Source organism: Scyliorhinus torazame, chromosome 17 (assembly GCF_047496885.1).
Source record: "Scyliorhinus torazame isolate Kashiwa2021f chromosome 17, sScyTor2.1, whole genome shotgun sequence".
NCBI classification, from domain to species: Eukaryota; Metazoa; Chordata; class Chondrichthyes; order Carcharhiniformes; family Scyliorhinidae; genus Scyliorhinus; species Scyliorhinus torazame.
Window position 1 is genome coordinate 178,847,330 of NC_092723.1, and position 22,527 is coordinate 178,869,856.

Below are 22,527 nucleotides of genomic sequence, written 5' to 3' on the forward strand. Positions count from 1 at the left end.
TTCCTCCGGGTTCTCCGGTTTCCTCCCACAGTTCAAAGGTGCGGGTTAGGTGGATTGGCCATGATAAATTGCCCCTTCGTGTCCAGGTTAGGTTATGGGATTACGCGGAGAGGCCAGGGTTGTCGGTGGAGTGGACACGGGTAGAATGCTCACCTTGAAGGTTTTGTGCAGACGGGGTGGGCCAAATGACCACCTTCTACACTGTAGGGATTCGACGATTCTCGTTTTTCAATAAAGAACAAAAGTAAATCCATAATTTGTGCATAGTTAGTAAGTCAGTCGATTCATTTTCAATGATCTTTCTTTGTGCTTGGTGTGACTCCAATCGATGGAGAGTTTTGCATGATTCCCATTGACCTCAATTTTGCCACAGCTTCTGGATGCCAAACGTGGCCTTGATGTCAGGGGCAGTCGATCTTGCCTCACCTCTGAAATTGAGCTTGTTTGACTTTGTTTGGACCAAAGCTGGAATGAGGTGCGGAGCTGGGCATTGGTGAGCAGGTTATTGCCAATTTTCACTTGATAACACTGAAGATGACACCTTCCATCGCTTTGCTAATGCTTAAAGAGTAGGCTCGTGGAGTGGAAATTGGTCAGATTGGAATTGTCCTCTTTTCACAGATTGGACATACACAGGCAATTTTCCACAATGTCAAGTTGACGCCAGTTTGTGGCAGCAGTGGAACAGATTGACTGGGGTGGGGGTGATTCTGCCCTGAACAAGGGGGAATAACGATAAATACAGAGCTAGCCCATTTGGGATGTCAGGAAGTACTTATTTAAACAACAGGTAGTGGAAATATATAACTCTTTTCCTATCCGTCGCTTCCTCCACCCCTTCCCAAAATAGATGGCTGTTTGGCTAGATCAGCGGAACATTTCAAAACTGCAACTGATGGATTTTTATTAGGCATGAGCATTATGAAATTTGAACCATGGTTGGTTGAGGGAGTAGAGTCCAGTCGAATAGACCGAGGGGCTGAATGGTTTTCAATGCAAGTGCAATCTACTGTATTGCAATGTGGCACATACTTAGCAAATTTAGCTTGGCTGTGAGCCTGGCAGTCATCTTGATACTTTGCCATCTGATGTGGCATTGCTTTCCCAATTGCCTCTTTCAATTTATATATTGGTTCCTTCAGCCGGCCATCCTGCAAGAAAACAAATTAAAAACAAAAAACATTTTTCTTCGATAATAAATTCCAGCACCTATCAATAAGGCCCAGGTAATACCACGGATTCAGAATTTTAAAAATAGTATCTTTGATCACCCCCAGCCCCTGAAAAAATGTAAAACCATTAATTCTACACAAGATTTACAGCATACGTTTGATATATTAGTAAATCTAGGTTGTTAATATTACACAACATAATCTTTTAATGAAATGCAGCGATGTAGACTTTTCTTCTGCCACTAAAAGGAGCTCTGATACTTGGTGGTAGAAGCTCGCCTGAAGAAGTGGCAATCCAAATGTTATTCCTGATGAAACTGGTCAAATTAGCCAAGCACAAAGTGAGGCTAAGCAGAAGGATATGAATGGCTCCAAGTGAAATACTAAACACTGGTTTAAATATAATTTAAAACGGTGTAATCAGACTGTTGCAGGTTACGTATAGAAAAACGGTTTTAAGATCACACCACACGCACGTATAAACCAATCCAAACATGACGTTAAAGAGTTTCACACACAATCTTTAAAATTCATTTGTTATTTACGATAGTCAGTGAAACCTGTATAAATGCTCACCTGCATAAAGCATTCACCTGTCTTTACCAGCCATTTTGCCCCAGTCTGCAATAATTTTTTAAGAGGACAAAAAAATTAGTTGTTTAACAGAACTCCCACATCAGAATTAGGAGAGTATAGAATTCCTTTCCCCCACTCTTTCACTTTGTCCAAAAAAATATTTTATGGAGAAAGCAACATAGCAGCCAAAACAGGAGACAAGCTGGTCACGTATGAGAATGAGTTCTAACTTCACATTTAAGTTAAATTCACCCAAAACAATGATGTGTTTGCCGATTTGACATGGTTTTATGCTGGCAGATCATGCTTCGTGAATTCAAGAGTCTACTCCTCTTAATTCAAAATGACTTTGTTCAAATTATGTGATCATTCAGAATATCAGAGCACTAAAATCCTACTTTCCAGTCACTTACAGACTGTTTATTCAAATTACTGGGTGATTTGATAGTTTAAGCACAAGAAGTATCTTTGAATTATCAGGAGAAGACTGTATAAATGAAGTGTGTATGATCTTATCTCCTCGTGATCACTTTCTAAGGGTGGCACAATCAAACAAACCCAGCATGAAAGTAATACTTTTACTCAACAATAGAAGAAACTGTTATACTAATAACTTAAAAATCCAAATATTCAATTTTGCCAAGATGAATTTAATGTAACTTTATAGGGGACAAGTTTGAAGATTATACACAAATAATATATGTTGTAAACATTAATATTTGAAGTGACATCATTGTTTGCCTGGAAAGCAACACTTGTCACAGAATAATTTTATTTTCCAACAGGAATCAAACCTGGATTAAGCAACCAAGTGTTTCTGTTCTACGAGTAACTACTTTGCACAAAACTCAAATGGCTACGAGTTCTCAATATTATTACAAAATTTAGCATATTTGTCTAAATGAGGTTAAAATGATTAGTGATTTGTTTTTGCTGCATAGGGTGCTGCCATTTTCTTATTGGCTTATCAGTAAACAGGAAACCTGGACAGACAAAATTTAATCAATCATTCAGGCTTTTAGAATAAAACCGTGGCTCCTGTTAGTTTGGTTGCGTGGTAGCCGTTAGCTTGGTTGCGTGGTAGCCGTTAGCTTGGTTGCGTGGTAGCCGTTAGCTTGGTTGCGTAGTAGCCGTTAGCTTGGTTGCGTGGTAGCCGTTAGTTTGGTTGCGTAGTAGCCGTTAGCTTGGTTGCGTAGTAGCGGTTAGCTTGGTTGCGTAGAGTTGGTTGCGTGGTAGCCGTTAGCTTGGTTGCGTGGTAGCCGTTAGCTTGGTTGCGTAGTAGCCGTTAGCTTGGTTGCGTAGTAGCCGTTAGCTTGGTTGCGTGGTAGCGGTTAGCTTGGTTGCGTAGAGTTGGTTGCGTGGTAGCCGTTAGTTTGGTTGCGTGGTAGCCGTTAGCTTGGTTGCGTGGTAGCCGTTAGCTTGGTTGCGTAGTAGCCGTTAGCTTGGTTGCGTGGTAGCCGTTAGTTTGGTTGCGTAGTAGCCGTTAGCTTGGTTGCGTAGTAGCGGTTAGCTTGGTTGCGTAGAGTTGGTTGCGTGGTAGCCGTTAGCTTGGTTGCGTGGTAGCCGTTAGCTTGGTTGCGTAGTAGCCGTTAGCTTGGTTGCGTAGTAGCCGTTAGCTTGGTTGCGTAGTAGCGGTTAGCTTGGTTGCGTGGTAGCGGTTAGCTTGGTTGCGTAGAGTTGGTTGCGTGGTAGCCGTTAGTTTGGTTGCGTGGTAGCCGTTAGCTTGGTTGCGTGGTAGCCGTTAGCTTGGTTGCGTGGTAGCCGTTAGCTTGGTTGCGTAGTAGCGGTTAGCTTGGTTGCGTAGTAGCGGTTAGCTTGGTTGCGTAGTAGCCGTTAGCTTGGTTGCGTGGTAGCCGTTAGCTTGGTTGCGTAGTAGCCGTTAGCTTGGTTGTGCAGTAGCGGTTAGCTTGATTGCGTAGTAGCCGTTAGCTTGGTTGCGTAGTAGAGGTTAGCTTGGTTGTGTAATAGCGGTTAGCTTGGTTGTGTAGTAGCGGTTAGCTTGGTTGTGTAGTAGCGGTTAGCTTGGTTGTGTAGTAGCGGTTAGCTTGGTTGTGTAATAGCGGTTAGCTTGGTTGTGTAGTAGCCGTTAGCTTGGTTGTGCAGTAGCGGTTAGCTTGGTTGTGCAGTAGCACTCTCAGCTCCGAAAGCTGAGGCCCTACGCAGGACAAGGGCAGAAAATCTAGGCTGAGGGATTGCTACTCTTTCAGAAGTGATCACTTTCGACTTCCGGGTGCGGCGATGACCAGCTAAGTCGCACGTTTCGGCAGCTCCCGGTGGAACGGACTTTAGGGCTCTTGATAGGAGCCCCAACGGCAATTTTAACGGCTAAAAACACCGTGCGGTAAACCAGAAGGGTGTTCCCCCTGGACACGGATGGAAAAAGGAGAGGAAAGTGGCCGGATTGCAGCGGATCCTTTGGAACAACGGCAAGGAAGGCAAGCAGAAACCAAGATGGCGGCGGAAGGTGGCAGTCTCATATGGGGCCCTGAACAACAAGAGTTCTTGAAACGCTGCGTGGAGGAGATAAAAAAGGAAATGAAGAAAGAGTTGTTGGCCCCGATATTACAGGCGATTGAAGGGCTGAAAGAGGAACAAAAGACCCAGGAGCAGGAGCTTCGGGTCGTGAAGGCGAAAGCAGCAGAGAATGAGAACGATATACAGGGCCTGGTGGTGAAGTCGGAGATACAGGAGGCACACCAGAAACGATCTGTGGAGAGGTTGGAGGCACTGGAAAACAACGCAAGGAGGAACAACTTGAGGATTCTTGGCCTTCCTGAAGGTGTGGAGGGGGCGGACGTCGGGGCATATGTGAGCACGATGCTGCACTCGTTAATGGGAGCGGAGGCCCCGACGGGTCCGTTGGAGGTGGAGGGAGCATACCGAGTTATGGTGCGAGGATCGAGAGCAGGAGAAACTCCCAGAGCCATAGTGGTGAGATTCCTCCGTTTTAAGGATAGAGAAATGGTCCTTAGATGGGCGAAGAAAACTCGGTGTAGTAAATGGGAGAACGCGGTGATCCGCGTTTATCAAGATTGGAGTGCGGAGGTGGCGAGAAGGAGGGCGAGTTTTAATCGGGCCAAAGCGGTACTTCACAAAAAGAAGATAAAATTCGGAATGCTGCAACCGGCAAGACTGTGGGTCACATATCAAGGGAGGCACCACTACTTTGAGACGGCGGATGAAGCGTGGACTTTTATTGTAGAAGAAAAATTGGAATGAGTGGATTATGAAAATGAACGTTTGGACAAAGTGGTGGGGCGAATGGGGGGGGGGCGAAGAGGGGTTTTATGTTTTAATCCTGCGGTATGGTAACTTTTCTCTCTCCCACAGGTGGTGATGGGGGGAGGTGGGGAGGGAGAGGAGATGGGGCGTTGGCCATGGGAGGCGGGGCCGAGGGAGAGGCGCGGGCTTGGTTCCCGCGCTATGATAATTATGGCGGGAATAGAGAAGCAGGAAGGAGGGGGCGTCGCACGGTGCGAGCCGTGATCACGGGGGGAAGCCGAGGTCAGCCAGAGTTTGCTGACTTCTGGGAGCAACATGGGGGGAGTAATTACGCTAGCGGGGGGGGGGGGGATTACTGGGTTGCTGCTGCTGGGGAAAGTGGGTACGGGAAAGGATGGGCGGGGGGGGGGCAGCGTCTGGGAGAGATACAGCTGCGTGGGAACTGGGTGAGAAGCTGGAAAAAGATGATGGCTAACCGGCAAGGGGGGGGGGGGGGGGGGGGGGGGGTGGGAGGGGGGGGTGGGAAGCCCCCCAACTCGGCTGATCACGTGGAACGTGAGGGGGCTTAACGGGCCGATAAAGAGGGCACGAGTACTCGCACACCTTAAGAAACTTAAAGCAGATGTGGTTATGTTACAGGAAACGCACCTGAAACTGATAGACCAGGTTAGGTTGCGCAAAGGATGGGTGGGGCAGGTGTTCCATTCGGGGCTGGATGCGAAAAACAGGGGGGGTGGCTATATTAGTGGGGAAGCGGGTAATGTTCGAGGCAAAGACTATAGTGGCGGATAACGGGGGCAGATACGTGATGGTGAGTGGCAAATTACAGGGAGAGATGGTGGTTTTGGTAAACGTGTATGCCCCGAACTGGGACGATGCCAACTTTATGAGGCGAATGCTAGGACGCATCCCAGACCTAGAGGCCGGAAAGCTGATAATGGGGGGAGACTTTAACACGGTGTTGGAACCAAGGCTGGATAGGTCGAAGTCCAGGACTGGTAGGAGGCCGGCAGCAGCCAAGGTGCTTAAGGATTTTATGGAGCAGATGGGAGGGGTGGACCCGTGGAGATTCAGTAGACCTAGGAGTAAGGAGTTCTCGTTTTTCTCCTATGTCCATAAAGTCTATTCACGCATAGACTTTTTTGTGTTGGGTAGGGCATTGATCCAGAGGGTGAGGGGAACGGAATATACGGCTATAGCCATTTCGGATCATGCCCCACACTGGGTAGACTTGGAGATAGGGGAGGAAGCAAGAGGGCGCCCACCCTGGAGAATGGACATGGGACTAATGGCAGATGAGGGGGTGTGCCTAAGGGTGAGGGGATGCATTGAAAAGTACTTGGAACTCAATGACAATGGGGAGGTTCAGGTGGGAGTGGTCTGGGAGGCGTTGAAGGCGGTGGTGAGGGGGGAGCTGATATCAATAAGGACACATAAAGGGAAGCAGGAGAGTAAGGAACGGGAGCGGTTGCTGCAAGAACTTTTAAGGGTGGACAGACAATATGCGGAAGCACCGGAGGAGGGACTGTACAGGAAAAGGCAAAGGCTGCATGTGGAATTTGACTTGCTGACTACAGGCACTGCAGAGGCACAATGGAGGAAGGCGCAGGGTGTACAGTATGAATATGGAGAGAAGGCGAGCAGATTGCTGGCACACCAATTGAGGAAAAGGGGAGCAGCGAGGGAAATAGGGGGGGGTGAGGGACGAAGATGGAGAGACGGAGCGGGGAGCGGAGAGAGTGAATGAAGTGTTCAAGACATTTTATAAAAAATTGTATGAAGCTCAACCCCCGGATGGGAGGGAGAGAATGATGGATTTTTTGGATCGGCTGGAAATTCCCAAGGTGGAAGAGCAGGAAAGGGCGGGACTGGGAGCACAGATCACGGTAGAAGAAGTGGTGAAAGGAATTAGGAACATGCAGACGGGAAAGGCCCCGGGACCGGACGGATTCCCAGTTGAATTTTACAGAAAATATTTGGACTTGCTCGCCCCGCTACTGACGAGGACCTTTAACGAGGCAAAGGAAAGGGGACAACTGCCCCCGACTATGTCAGAAGCAACGATATCGCTTCTCTTAAAGAAGGAAAAGGATCCGCTACAATGCGGGTCCTACAGACCAATTTCCCTCCTAAATGTGGATGCCAAGGTCCTGGCCAAGGTAATGGCAATGAGAATAGAGGAATGTGTCCCGGGGGTGGTTCATGAGGACCAAACTGGGTTTGTGAAGGGGAGACAGCTGAACACGAATATACGGAGGCTGTTAGGGGTAATGATGATGGCCCCATCAGAGGGTGAAACGGAGATAGTAGTGGCGATGGATGCCGAGAAAGCATTTGATAGAGTGGAATGGGATTATCTGTGGGAGGTGTTGAGGAGATTCGGGTTTGGAGAGGGGTATGTTAGATGGGTGCAGCTGTTGTATAGGGCCCCAGTGGAGAGTGTGGTCACGAATGGACGGGGATCGGCATATTTTCGGCTCCATAGAGGGACAAGGCAGGGATGTCCTCTGTCCCCATTACTGTTTGCACTGGCGATTGAGCCCCTGGCGATAGCGCTGAGAGGTTCAAGGAGATGGAGGGGAATACTTAGGGGAGGAGAAGAACACCGGGTATCTTTATATGCGGATGATCTGCTACTATATGTGGCGGATCCAGCGGAGGGGATGCCAGAAATAATGCGGATACTTGGGGAGTTTGGGGATTTTTCAGGGTATAAATTGAATATGGGGAAGAGTGAGCTGTTTGTGGTGCATCCAGGGGAGCAGAGTAGAGAAATAGAAGACCTACCGTTGAGGAAGGTAACAAGAGACTTTCGTTACTTGGGGATCCAGATAGCTAAGAATTGGGGCACATTGCACAGGCTAAATTTGACGCGGTTGGTGGAACAGATGGAGGAAGATTTCAAGAGATGGGATATGGTAGCATTGTCAATGGCAGGGAGGGTGCAGGCGGTTAAGATGGTGGTCCTCCCGAGATTCCTCTTTGTGTTTCAGTGCCTCCCGGTGGTGATCACAAAGGCTTTTTTCAAAAGGATAGAAAAGAGTATCATGGGTTTTGTTTGGGCCGGGAAGACTCCGAGAGTGAGGAAGGGATTCTTACAGCGTAGTAGGGATAGGGGGGGGCTGGCACTACCGAGCCTAAGTGAGTATTATTGGGCCGCTAATATTTCAATGGTGAGTAAGTGGATGGGAGAGGAGGAAGGAGCGGCGTGGAAGAGATTAGAGAGGGCGTCCTGTAGGGGGACCAGCCTGCAGGCTATGGTGACAGCCCCATTGCCGTTCTCACCAAGGAACTATACCACGAGTCCGGTGGTGGTAGCTACACTGAAGATTTGGGGACAGTGGAGACGACATAGGGGAAAGAGCGGAGCATTGGGGGGGTCCCCGATAAGAAACAACCATAGGTTTGCCCCGGGGGGAATGGATGGGGGATATGGAATGTGGCAAAGAGCAGGTATAACGCAATTGAAAGATCTATTTGTGGATGGGAAGTTTGCGAGTCTGGGAGCGCTGACTGAGAAATATGGGTTGCCCCAAGGGAATGCATTTAGGTACATGCAATTGAGGGCTTTTGCGAGGCAACAGGTGAGGGAATTCCCGCAGCTCCCGACACAAGAGGTGCAGGACAGAGTCATCTCAAAGAAATGGGTGGGGGATGGTAAGGTGTCGGATATATATAGGGAAATGAGGGATGAAGGGGAGACTATGGTGGACGAACTAAAAGGGAAATGGGAAGAAGAGCTAGGGGAGGAGATTGAGGAGGGGCTGTGGGCAGATGCCCTAAACAGGGTAAACTCGTCGTCCTCGTGCGCCAGGCTAAGCCTGATTCAGTTTAAGGTATTACACAGGGCACATATGACTGGAACACGGCTCAGTAAATTTTTTGGGGTGGAGGATAGGTGTGCGAGGTGCTCGAGAAGCCCAGCGAATCATACCCATATGTTCTGGTCATGCCCGGCACTACAGGGGTTTTGGATGGGGGTGACAAAGGTGGTTTCGAAAGTAGTAGGAGTCCGGGTCGAACCAAGCTGGGGGTTGGCTATATTTGGGGTTGCACAAGAGCCGGGAGTGCAGGAGGCGAGAGAGGCCGATGTTTTGGCCTTTGCGTCCCTAGTAGCCCGGCGCAGGATATTGCTAATGTGGAAAGAAGCCAAGCCCCCGGGGGTGGAGACCTGGATAAATGATATGGCGGGGTTCATAAAGTTAGAGCGGATTAAGTTCGTCCTAAGGGGGTCGGCTCAAGGGTTCACCAGGCGGTGGCAACCGTTCGTCGAATATCTTGCGGAAAGATAGATGGGGGAAAAAAGAAGGCAGCAGCCCAGGACTTTTGGGGGGGGGGGGGTATAGCCTGTGACAAGGCAGTTGCCAATTAGGGCTAGTTTTCATTTTTGTTATTTAATATTTATTTATTTGTTGTTTTTTGTTTATATAAAAAAGGTCATTATTATCTGTATTGTTATAATGTTGTGTAAAGGATGCACAATGTACTGTGTTGGTTGACCAGAAATTTTCAATAAAATATTTATTAAAAAAAAAAAGAAGTGATCACTTTCAAACCATACATTAAACTATGGCGCCAACTCGCTGTTCACATGTACATGAAAGATTCCATAGCAATATTCCAGGAAAAGCAGAGCAATCCTCCCCATGCTTTGGACAACGTTTACCTCTCGACCAATATCACAACAACAGACCGTCTTGTCTCTTTTCTCCAAATGCTTTAGCTGCTACGGTCATCGACATAACTATGGCAGCTATACTTCAAAACTACTGAATTGACTGCGACGAGCTTTCGGACGTACAGAGGTTGCACAATTCTGGGCATATGCCACGAAAACAATGAAACAGAAGACCAATTTTTTTTAATGTTGATTGGCAAGGGATGTTAGCCAAGGTAACAACAGTCCATCGTCTACGGACACCTTAACAGACAGAGGACTTCTGCTCAACCACCCACCCAGAGGATGGCTCTTCAAACGACCAAGAATTTCCTTTTGTGCTGCGCTGGAACGGCAATTTGGGGCTTCATTTGGCCTCGAGTTCCAAAACCTTTGATTCAGAGGCAAGTGTGTACATAAATGAGCAAAGCTCATATGTGGTATTACCGAATATGGCAGTCTGTCTGTTCATAAATGTCAGTCTGTCTGTTCTTCTGTCGTAATCTTTAAATTTTCTTAATATCCTAAACTCCATGGCCCATCACAGAGGTTTCTCAACACAAAGTTTCACCCCAACTACGATCAAAGGCCTTTAAGTTGCGCTCAGCAATGGTTGCACTGCAATGAGAGGATTGTATAAGAACCATACACATCATGGCGAGTGGCTGGAAGAAAAAACTGCTTTCAGCCTACACTGAACTATTCAGGATTTCCACATTAAGAAAAAACAGGTGTGATTTATATACCCTAGTGTACAGTGCTGAGGTATCGAGATAGTCAAAAGTGGGAGTTATGGCTCGGAGAGGAAATGAAGCCGAATAATATTTCGCTCTCTGGTAGCTTTCCAAAAGACAGGGAAAAACCCCTTGCATCAAGACTACACTTTGAGAAGAGAATAGCATTTAAAATATATAAAAGATAACGCGTACAATGCAATTTGCTACATTAACATCTGTTCCAGAAAATTTCTACTGGAAATAAAATATCACGTGGGTAAAATATTACAAAGGGATTTGGTTACATACAAATAAAGGTCTGTCCATTTTAGATCAAACCCTTATTACATTACAGAATGTGGTCATCCACAACTGATAAACATCTCCACTCTATAATTTGACAGCGACATCAAGAATCTTGATGAATTAAAATGGAGCCTTGACTGTTGCTGCTTGGCCTTTCTGCAAAGACTGATGGGAGGCACGGTGGCACAGTGGTTAGCACTGATGCCTCACAGCGCCAAGCACCCGGGTTAGATTCCGACCTCAGGTGACTGCCGGTGTGGAGTCTGCACGTTCTCCCAGAGTGTGCGTGGCTTTCCTCCGGGTGCTCCGGTTTCCTCCCATATTCCAAAGATGTGCAGGTTAGGTGGATTGGCCATGATAAATTACCCCTTAGTGCCCAAAGGTCAGGTGGGGTTACGGGAATAGGGTGGGGGAGTGGACTGAGGCAGGGTGCTCTACGGAGGGTCGGTGCATATTCGATGTTGTTGCAGTCCTTGCTAACAAACTAGTCGTTCTTGCCCACTAATTCCATACTAAAAACAGCTTGGGAAATTGGTTTGTGCATTCAGGAGTGAGTTTTTAAACTGGGGCAATGATAATCACTGCTGAACAACCACCCTGTCTCAAACAAATAAGTTTACAATTGTGAAGGCTCATTCCCTCAGAAGAAAATTTGTATTAAGAGATAAAAAATATATATCTTTGTCGGTCTGTCTTTTATCTCCAGTATTTTCCCATCTTTATTTTGCTTTCAGAACATCAATTAAAATTGAATTTATATTTCCTGCCTTATTGTTCCTGGTTTAGACTCTGCAGGTCTCAGTAAACATTCTTCAACCTAACTGGTTGAAGAATCTTGCTGCTGCCACCCTATTCACATCATACCATTTAATTTCCCAATGCTTGCTCAATCAGGACTACCCTATGCAATACTGCACTCACTTCCAGTATTATGTGTAGCAGAATGTGAAGAACGCCAAATCCAGAAACAGGTTAATGAGCAAGCCTGGCTGTTTCATCAACAATTCTCCGAATTGCTAAATACTAACCTGGCTCAGGAACCCAAGTACCGAGTTTGCTATGAAAGTTGACTTGGTTCCAACCTTATTCTGGTGACTCATTATGAGGTCACACGGCCTGAAGGGTGGATGGTTTGTACACCTCGACTTTCTTGTCTACGAATAATGATTCTGATGTAAAATACCACGAACAATACTACAGTGATGAAAGCATTTAACACAAAATCAATGCTCCATCAAAATACCCAATCAATACATTATTCTGCGAAATATAGTGACTTAATGTAGGAAAACGTACTAGCAATTCTGTGCCAAGAACATTCCACCAACCACAATGAGGAAATGACCTCAGCAGTAATGGCGTGTTGAAGCACTCACATGAACCACCAAATTAACAGCGAGTCTTACTTTAACCATTCATGCAAAGCAGCGCACCAACAATAATGTGAAACTGCAGTATCAATCTTGATCATAAGCTCATATCATTGTACAAGGCACACACACACACACACTAATTTAAATAGGAGTTTCTCCAGCAAGAAAAGGTTTGTTTAATTGTCAAGGAGCTCAGCAGTAGCAAATTATGAGATTATAAATCAGTCTTTCTCTGCTAATTATTGCAGTAAACTGTGCCATCCCTAAACGTGACAGGAGCAGATAAAACAAAGACAAAGGAATAAGCTTCGAGATATTGCCAAGAATGGGAGATTGCGTTGTATAACATGCACCAACGAAAACTCCACCCAGTTGTGTATTGGGGAAGCATGAAATGCATGAGGTCGTGTGTTACCCATACAACTTTTGGGAATGGGTGAGTTAATTGCATTAAACATAAAACCAGCAGCTCCTGAAATGTGTTGCTGCTTAGTACTTTCAAAATGTAAAGATCTGCTCCTAAACCTCTATCAAAAAGGCAATTTGCCCATTAACAATCAAAACGTTTTAGATCAAATATAAATCCTTCTAGGCAACTGTCTTAAAACACTTCACATGTAAACTGCATTCTCAACAAAACAAAGACAATAACAAGACCCTATATAAAACAATAAATAGTAAGACCCTTGTTTAATGGTACACTCAAATTTACAGTCAATAACTAAAACTAGTAATGGAAAATGCTTATGTACAAAAATATAACTCTTCAAACATGTTTATATCATAAACTTGGTTGGAATTATAGACGTTTAGCAAATTATAGCTTTTAAAAACTGGATAAGTTTCTGTAAATGGTTTTCCTAATTTCAAGACAAGAGTTACAACTGTAGAATGGATTTTATATTTAGAACACACATTTTCATGTCAGTTACCTGCTCGTTCAGGTGTAGTTTCTTTGCCCTTTTGACCAGAGTGTCCTTGCTACATGGTAAGAAGGATGCCAGGTGTGCGTAAACTCCAGAGCGGGCCTGAGTATTCAATTCACGGGACTGTAGCTCAATACTGAAAACATAAACATATCAAAATAGATTCAGAGTGGGTAGCAAGAGTCTCACCAAAATTAAAAACATCCAAGTTCTCTCTCTAATAAAGCCTCTTAACCACACTACACAATCATGAAAAGCTTGAGCGTTCAAACAGCATTGGGTTATCGGCTGAACACTTGCTTTCTCGTCTCTGTATTTTAGGCCATCACTCCTTTGCACTAAGTAATTGGATGGCAAGGAACCGGTTTTGCCATCTCATCAATAATTGGATAGCAAGGAACCGGTTTTGCCATCTCATCAATAACTTTTGTTTTTTGCAACACTTAACATGCGTCAGTAATAACATAGATGATACATTACTGTGCCCTGTTGACCCCATTCCTTTATGTAGCATGGAAAGGTGGTATGGCAGCAGAAACACAGGGGCAAATTGCTCAAATTAGCTCTCCCGGTGTCAGAGCATCGCACATCAAGAATTCAGGTGGCGAGAGTAGCTGGCCCTGTACTATTCTAAGACAGATGGACAGAAAATGGTATGGAGCATGCTGATCATTACGCCAACATTCCTGATGTGCAGTCTGGTGTGTGAGGCTCTGTGCTAATTCATAATATTTATCCCAGGTTCAAAATAGCACCAACAGCACAGGCTTGATTCCCGTTCAACTGAGGTAGGCTTGGGATCTGTCTCTTTGGGCTGCCCGAGAGTGGAAGGCAACGGAAACCACCACTAACAAAATCCCCCATAAAAACGGCTCAGAAGGAAATTCCAGCAGACAATGAGCCAAGCACGTGCCTTCAGGCACAGAACGCATGACATAATAGGGCAGCATGGTAGCATTGTGGATAGCACAATTGTTTCACAGCTCCAGGGTCCCAGGTTCACTTCCAGCTGTCTGTGCGGAGTCTGCACATCCTCCCAGTGTGTGCGTGGGTTTCCTCCAGTTTCCTCCCACAGTCCAAAGATGTGCAGGTTAGGTGGATTTGCCATGATAAATTGCCCTGAGTGTCCAAAATTGCCCTTAGTGTTGGGTGGGGTTGCTGGGTTATGGGGATAGGGTGGAGGTGTTGACCTTGGGTGGGGTGCTCTTTCCAAGAACCGGTGCAGACTCGATGGGCCAAATGGCCTCCTTCTGCACTGTAAATTCTATGACAATAATAGGATTAATTTGAAAGCATTTCAAAAATATATTGTTCACTATCAAGCTACCCCTGTCAGCATCAACGGGGCCGAGGTGGAGATGGTTAGCAGTTTCAAATTCCTAGGGGTGCACAACTCCAAAAATATGTCCTGGTCCACCCACGTCGACGCTATCACCAAGAAAGCACAACAGCGCTTATACTTCCTCAGGAAATTTGGCATGTCCACATTAACCCTTACCAACTTTTACAGATGCACCATAGAAAGCATCCTATCGGGCTGCATCACAGCCTGGTATGGCAACTGCTCGGCCCAGGGCCGCAAGAAACTTCAGAGAGTCGTGAACACCGCCCAGTCCATCACACGAACCTGCCTCTCATCCATTGACTCCATCTACACCTCCCGCTGCCTGGGGAAAGCAGGCAGTATAATCAAAGACCCCTCCCACCCGGCTTACTCACTCTTCCAACTTCTTCCATCGGGCAGGAGATACAGAAGTCTGAGAACACGCACGAACAGACTCAAAAACAGCTTCTTCCCCGCTGTTACCAGACTCCTAAATGACCCTCTTATGGACTGACCTCATGAACACTACACCCTGTATGCTTCATCCGATGCCGGTGCTTATGTAGTTACATTGTATACCTTGTGTTGCCCTATTATGTATTTTCTTTTCTTCCCATGTACTTAATGATCTGTTGAGCTGCTCGCAGAAAAATACTTTTCACTGTACCTCGGTACACGTGACAATAAACAAATCCAATCCAATCCAAGCTAGCTTTGCCCAGTAGTAGGGATATAAAATTGATAATGAATAAAGAGACATATAGAAGATTTTTGTCTGGCATGCATCAGGACACTTTTCAAGATTACCAGTATAGAAGGGGAAAACAGCAAATTAAACTGGGAAAGAACAGAATATCGATTGGATGGCAAGTGGACGTTGATTGCTAGAGGAGTTGCCATGGGCACTGCACTAGCTAATGGTGACGATTGATAACTGCCAAGCATTGTTTCAAATTTAAACCAGGTAGCCTGGCCCTGATTGGTCAAGGCATTGTTCTGGAGAATGAATCAGCGAAAGGCTGTCAAATTATTTTGTTTAGCTGAAACAGGTGCAATAGGTGTACATGTTCTTTCAAGTAGTCGCCATTAACAGGATGCTGCTGTCAAGTCAACAATACATTCTGCCCACCACACAAATGAGTAATGTGGTGCATGAATTTCAGTGCCATTGAGATGCTCTGTATGTCCCAAAGATTGGCGGAATGTATCAAACAGCATGTTCCAGCCATTGTTCAGAACGGGCAAGGTGCAGGCCTTACCCAACCAGCCCGTGCTTACAACTCAAAATGCTGTCCGACATTAGTTGTGATTTCATCATTGGACAACATTTTCTAAATAATTCTCAGTGTGCTAAGAAAGATGCTGACAACCAATTTAAGGTGGTCAGTCAGGCTTGCAGTGCAGCACATTGGAGTGTACTTATGAATACACAGGGCAGACAGAACATGAACGCACATTAGATCGTTTTTTCAGCGAAACAAAAAAAGTGACAGCATTTTGCGGATCCAGTCCCTAGGGCAATGCCTTGACCAATCAGGGTCAAGCTGCCTGGCTTAAATCTCAAACAATGCTCATTTGTCAGTCATCATCAAGTGATACATTCTCCATGGCAACACCTCGACCAGAGTCCACTTGCCAACCAATCAGCATTCTCGGTTTCCTCCCACAGTCCAAAGATGTGCGGGTTAGGTGGATTGGCCATGATAAATTGCCCTTAGTGTCCAAAATTGCCCTTAGTGTTGGGTGGGGTTACTGGGTTATGGGGATAGGGTGGCGGTGTTGACCTTGGGTAGGGTGCTCTTTCCAAGAGCCGGTGCAGACTCGATGGGCTGAATGGCCTCCTTCTGCTCTGTAAATTCTATGATAATCTATGATAATCTTCTCATACAGCATAAAACTGTTATTTTCCCCATATTGTGGTAATCTTGAGAAACGTATCCCCAGTGAAAGACAAAAAGCTTTGACATGCCTCTTTCTTTCAGCAATACTCAGGCCACGTACCACCAAACGACTATTTAGGTAGAAAATTATGAGACAGTTTTGATTTGTGCATCTAATTCAATTAAAAATAGTCCAAATGCTTGACCGATTGAGTGCTTACAGATATTTTGACAAGCCAGATTTTATTCAGTAGTTACTCCAGTTGGTCTGGCCACAAGCACATTCAAATTCAATATATGTGACAAACAGATTTCTAGTCTAGGCACAATATAAAATATTTATCTTTTACAATACAAGGTTAATCGAGCGTTTATACAAAAAGCTACTTTATTTTTTTCCTAATTATTAATTCAAAATTATTAGCAGGTTCTGATGAGGTTTGAGCTAAACAACACTTCAAAATAATTCAAAAACTTCAACCTGTTTATTATCAAACTAATTTCCCAGCTCAATCGGATTCATTTCACATAAGAATGACTTCAGCTTAATTTCTACAGATGGGAAACTTAATAACATGGAATTTACAGCACAAACAGTCCACTAATTCACGCCAGGTTTTACGCTCAACACAAGGCCCCACCATCCTCATTGAATTTAGAGTGCAGAAGGAGGCCATTCTAACCATTGAGTCTACGCCGGCCCCTGAAAGAGCACCCTACCTAAGCCCACACCTCCACCCTATCCCCGTAACCCAGCAACCCCACCTAACCTTTGGACTAACTACGGGGCAATTTAGTGTGACCAATCCACCTAACCCGCACATATTTGTACTGTGGGAGGAAACCGGAGCACCCGGAGGAAACCGACGCAGACACTGGGAGAACGTGCAGACTCCGCACAGACAGTGACCCAAGTCAGGAATCGCATCAGTGTGAAGCAACAGTGCTATCCGCTGGACTACCGAACCTACTTCATTGAATCCTGTTGGCGTATCCCACATACACTTATCTAGTTTCCCTCAAACGCATCTGTGCTTTTTGCAACAGCTACCCAATAAAGAAGGTTTTCTTGAATTACTTAATTGGATAAGTAGCAATCTTTTATCTATCCTGTCTAGTTTTGGACTTCTAAACAAGTGAACACATATTTTTAACTCCCACCCTGTCAAATCCCTTGATAATTTTAAGAGCCTCCATTACGTCACACCTCAAAGAAAAGAACTCATGTTTTTGCAAGGCAGCCAATGTTCATTGGATTATACTTACTTTAGTAGAATATTATTGACATCTTGTGTGAAGAATTTCTGCTTCCCCTCTCCTTCTGAGGCTTTGGCAGCCTACAAGACAAGAATATCATCAGCTTTTTTCGTAACTTCAGGTCCCTTCTAAAGCCTATTTTAATTGGATTAAAGAGCTGCAGTTCTTGATGATCTTCAGCACCAGTTTGTCATAAACAAAACTGAATGGCAACCAAGTACTACAGAAGAAGAAAAAAAAATTCAATTCAATAGCCTTCTGGCCACTTCACTTTCAAAATTAACCTTGATATCAACCAAGTTTGAAAAAAAAAAGACCCAAAATGATTAAGACTAATAAAAGTTAATATCTTGGTATGCATGTTAACTTTTTTTCGAAGTCAGTAAATGTTTTAATGAACCCGGATGTAGTAATTGAGTGTAATAATTGTATTCCGATAGTGGTTTAAGTGGGGAATTCACTTCTTTTCCTATAAATAGGAACAGTGGTTAACTACCTAACTCAAACAAAAAGGGTATAAATAGGAAGAGAGAGAAACGGTGGTGAAATTTAGAGGTGCACATTTGTCTGTCTCTGTAAATAAAAGCCTGTAAATTGTCTAAAGATTGGCTCCAGTTCAATCCTTCACTACCTAGCTATCTGGATTAGAACATAGTTCACTTTCATAAAATAATCTGGATTAATTAGTTGAACATTGCATGCACTTGATAAGTTTCTGAATTTATGAAACATTGGTTGTAAAGTTGTGAAAGTACACCTCATGCATTTCAGCACAGTTGAATCCATCAGCGAACCAGGTAAAAATGTTCAGACACCGGATTCTTGATATTCCCCATTTCAGTTTACTGGCCACAAATTGATCGCTTACATAAATTCAAAGGAATTCTTTCACGCAAATATAAAGCTATTTTCCTCCGAGAAATAAATCAAAGCCAAAGCATTAGAACACATGCCAGCCGACGTTACAATTCTCTCAAGTTCCATTTTCATCCACGTTAGGCTGGCGGAATACAACGGCCAAAGATGTTGCACCTTGATTTTGCTTTCCTGCCCAGAGAGTATATTTAACCTCCGCTGTGTAGTTTAGTCATCATTGGCAAAGCCATCTTTCAATGATCGAGAAAAAAAGCTTCTGCTTAAGAACTTATGATCTTCGTTCTGCAGGTTTTTTTTTCTATTGATCCTCACTTGTCTCTAATCCTTTTCCTGCACCATCAGATTTTAATGTTTATTGGGTCGTTGTTTAATTGTAAAATACATTTTTTTAAAAAGAAAAGAAAACATTGATAACTTGCTTTGTCAAGACATTTAAAACGTTTATGGTTCAGCAGAGTTAGAAAATGGAAGATAAATTGAACCAGTGAGGGGATATGGAAGGCAGTGTTCATTTCAAAGGGATGAAGGGGTAGCTGGCAAATAAATGGATATTAGAATGGAGTGGGGACGGAGGGAGAAAGGGGAGAATTGAAGTAATTATGTGGGATGGTGGTGGAACACGGATTACTACCAATAAGTTGCTGAGTTTTACTTTAGTTGATTGGCCTGCACGTCCATGGAGTTTCAGTTGAATTAACTTTGGAATGCCAAGACCACTCGCTGTTATACAATAGGTTTCAGCAGCAGAGTATACGGTGCACAGAGAAATCATGAAGAATACTTCACGTTTTGCCTTATTAACTTTGGCAGTGATATTAGCCCAAGCCCAGCCTCCAACTTACCTTTGTCTTGCATATAGGTTCCGGCATGAAGTATACTTGAGTATGCGTTAGACTTCATATTAAAACAATTCAAAGTTTGTCTATGAGAAGTTATGCCCAGATTTTCTGTAACATGTCTGTTTACCACCTCATTCCCTTCCAGCCACTAGATCAAAGTGCAACATTGCATAGACCACAAAAATAACTCCTTTCAATGACCTGACCCGCCTTGTTTGCAATCAGTGGTGTAAAAGATCTGCTCCTCCCTGGTTAGGATTTTCTACAGACCCCTAGATTTTAAAACATTCGAAGTAGATTGGAAGTTAACAAATGTAGCTGCACTATTCATGAAAGGAAGCAGAGTGAAAACAAGGTACGGCAGGTCAGGTAGCCTGACATTAATCATTGGAAAAATGGTGGAATCTATTTTGATGAAGTCTCAACAAGACGTTTAGAAATCATTGTATGATCAGGCACAGTGAACGTTATTTTTCAAAAAGGAAATGTGTCCAACAAGCTTATGAGTTTTTTGAGGATTAACTAATAAGGTAGATAAAGGGAATCAAGTAGATGTAATATAGTTGGATGAACAAAAGGCATTTGATAAGGTGCCGCTCAAAAGATTAAAACGTAAAATAATGGCTCATTGGGTGTTGGGGGTTATATATTAGCACAGATAACAGATAGGAAGCAGAGAGTAGGGATAAATAGGGTATTTTTAAATTGGCAGGTTGTGACTAGAGCAGTGCCGCAAGGATCAGTGTTGGGCCTTCAGCTATGTACAACCTATGTCAAAGCTGCAAAGCGATATAGAGACAACAAGGTAACAGGTAGAGTGTGAAGTGTGAGGTTATTCACTTTGGTGATAAGTTAAATGTTGATGTTCACAGAGAGTTGGGTGCAACTGTACAAGGAACAGAAAGCTAGTATGCAATTACAGACAGCAATTAGGAAGGCAAACAGCATGTTGACCTTGCAGAGACGGAAATATTGGAATTTTTATATAAGTATGACAAATGTACAGATCTTCGGTGAGGCCACATCTGGAACAGGTTGGACAGTTTCAGTCTGCAAATTTAAGGGGAATATTCTTGCAAAGGCTGGTGAATCGTTTGCACCGTCTACCCCAGAGGGCCTTGGATGTTCCATCGTTAATTATTTTTAAGGCTGAGATAGACAAATTGCTGGCGTCTCAGGCAATCAAGGGGAAATGAGGTGGACGATCATCAACGTTCTTGTTGAATGCATGTCTTTCATTCTTTCTTTTCGTTTCCTCCAGCAACAAATGCCATTTCAACCCTTCCATTTAGTGATTGGCAAGATTATATACACATGTGGCGGCACAGTGGCACACTGGTTAGCAACTGCTGCCTCATAGCTCCAAGGACCAAGGTTCAATTCCGGCCTCGGGTGTCTGTCTCAGTGGAGTCTACACTTTCTCCCAGTGTTGGTGTGGGTTTCCTCCGGGTGCTCCGGTTTCCTCCCACAGTCAAAGGATGTGCAGGTTAGGTGGATTGACCATGGTAAATTGCCCCTTAGTGCCCAACAAGGTTAAGTGGGGTTACTGTGATAGGGTGGAGGCGTGCGCTTAAGTAGGGTGCTCTTTCCAAGGGCCGGTGCAAACTCGATGGGTTGAATGCCCTCCTTCCGCACTGTAAATTCTATGATTAAAACCTGTGACTTTATGTGCCTGGAAATCCAGCCCTCAAAGCTTAGGTCCTCGATTCTATTTCTAACGGATCATTTGTCATGTACAAATTTTGGAGGTTGTGAGAGCAATATTTATGCTGCTCCTTATTGATGGTTAAATCCTACTGAAACGAACATGATCTGGTAGTATCAGCAGCTTTAAATACTGCCAAATTTAGTGGGAGTATACACTTACATGTTACATGTGACCCCCCAATGACAGAAACGTGACACTTTTCTGTAATAAGGTATCTTATACCTGGTGATTTCTTTTTCTTCCTGTGGTAAATGTTTCAATTGCATCTTACCTGTGTTAGCTCATTAATACGTTTTTCTAGTAGGGCTGGAAGTCCTTCGGGCAATGTGGGAACCTGCTTTGATGTTTGTCCCGCTGTTGAGTACTGTAGAAGAGGCAGAGGATCGCTGCCATCATCAAAGTCATTAAGGGGACTCCCTGGGGGAGAGTCATTCAGAAAACGTTCCAAGTCTATTTCTAGCTCAACACTGCTGGCCACTTTCAGAAGATCACTCTCATTTGCAGATCCAATAAGTGAAAGCAGAGGGTCCGAAATATTAATGTTTAGTGAGCTGTTATCAGTTTCGTGAGGGGTGCCAGCCATAACTTGAGAAATGGGCATGGTTTTCTGCTCCTCTTGTTTCTTCAAGGCTTCTTTCTCCTTCTCAAATTTTTTTAACATCTCTCTCACACCCAAGGCTCCCATGTATTTTTTCTTTTTCTTTTTATCTTCTTTGTGGACGTTGAGCGGCATAAACCTGATTTAAAAAATATCAGACAGCAAGGATGAGCAAAAATAAAAGACAATTAGAATGCAATCAGTGTTTCAATTAAGATCTCCGTTTTCTTATGATTGATTGGAGGTCCGCAGAACTTGCATCAATTAAAATACTCTTAGTTAAGGGTCCATAAAGATGTACAATCAAAGTAGAAAGTTTACATTTGCAGCATTTGCAATAGGTCCTGGTGAGATTCACTTGTGTTTCCATTCAAGTAACTTGAAATTTTAAAGACCATGACCCTTAATTTTTGCAGAGGGTTTGCTCTAACCCAGACATAGTTTCGGTAGGAGGCGAGCAGAAAAAGCCATTTTCCCAGTTCCATTGTGTCTCCACCAATCTACTAAAGATACAGCCAGATATCTGGAGATCCCCAAGGGACTTTCAGAATCACATCTCTTAAAATATGGATTTGATTTGTCACATGTACCGAAGTACAGTGAAAAGTATTTTTCTGTGGCCAAGGGAACGTGCACAGTAGACAAAAAAAACAATCGACATAAGTAACAATTTCTAAAATATCAAAATAAAAGATTCAGTGTTTGCTATATCACAATTTTTGGAACATATCAACATTCTGATGTGTATCAAATATGGCCACCGTTTCCCTCCGAAATCAGTCTTTTTAATAAAAATACATTTTGGCATATTGGATGATGAAAACTCTCCTTTAACTTCTGGGTCCTGGCTCAAACACACCCTATACTGATGGAATGAAGTTTTAAACTTTTGTTTCTTCAAAACTAGTAAAGTTGCCATAGTCCCAGTTGACCACAGGCTGCTTTCCCCTTTTAGGGGAAGAGCTGACTGATGGTGATTTAACTTGAGGATCACCACACCTCAAGCGAAGGGCAAGGTTGAGAAGGCGGGGCCTTGATGAACAACCTCAGCTAGTAGGGGAATTGAACCCGCGCTGTTGGTCTCGCTCTGCATCACA

General features: G+C 44.2%; 1 protein-coding gene across 1 annotated transcript in view; it reads right to left on the bottom strand.

Moving 5' to 3' along the window:
• Positions 1–22,527, bottom strand: part of LOC140394450 (ubinuclein-1-like) — an 84,226-nt gene that overhangs the window by 29,254 nt on the left and 32,445 nt on the right. The window contains exons 6-10 of the mRNA XM_072481724.1: positions 21,104–21,569; positions 17,419–17,489; positions 12,955–13,084; positions 1,749–1,793; positions 1,033–1,151 (exon numbers count right to left, since the gene is read on the bottom strand). Of these exons, the coding sequence (XP_072337825.1) occupies positions 1,033–1,151; positions 1,749–1,793; positions 12,955–13,084; positions 17,419–17,489; positions 21,104–21,569 (831 nt within the window). The remainder of the gene's footprint in view (positions 1–1,032; positions 1,152–1,748; positions 1,794–12,954; positions 13,085–17,418; positions 17,490–21,103; positions 21,570–22,527) is intronic.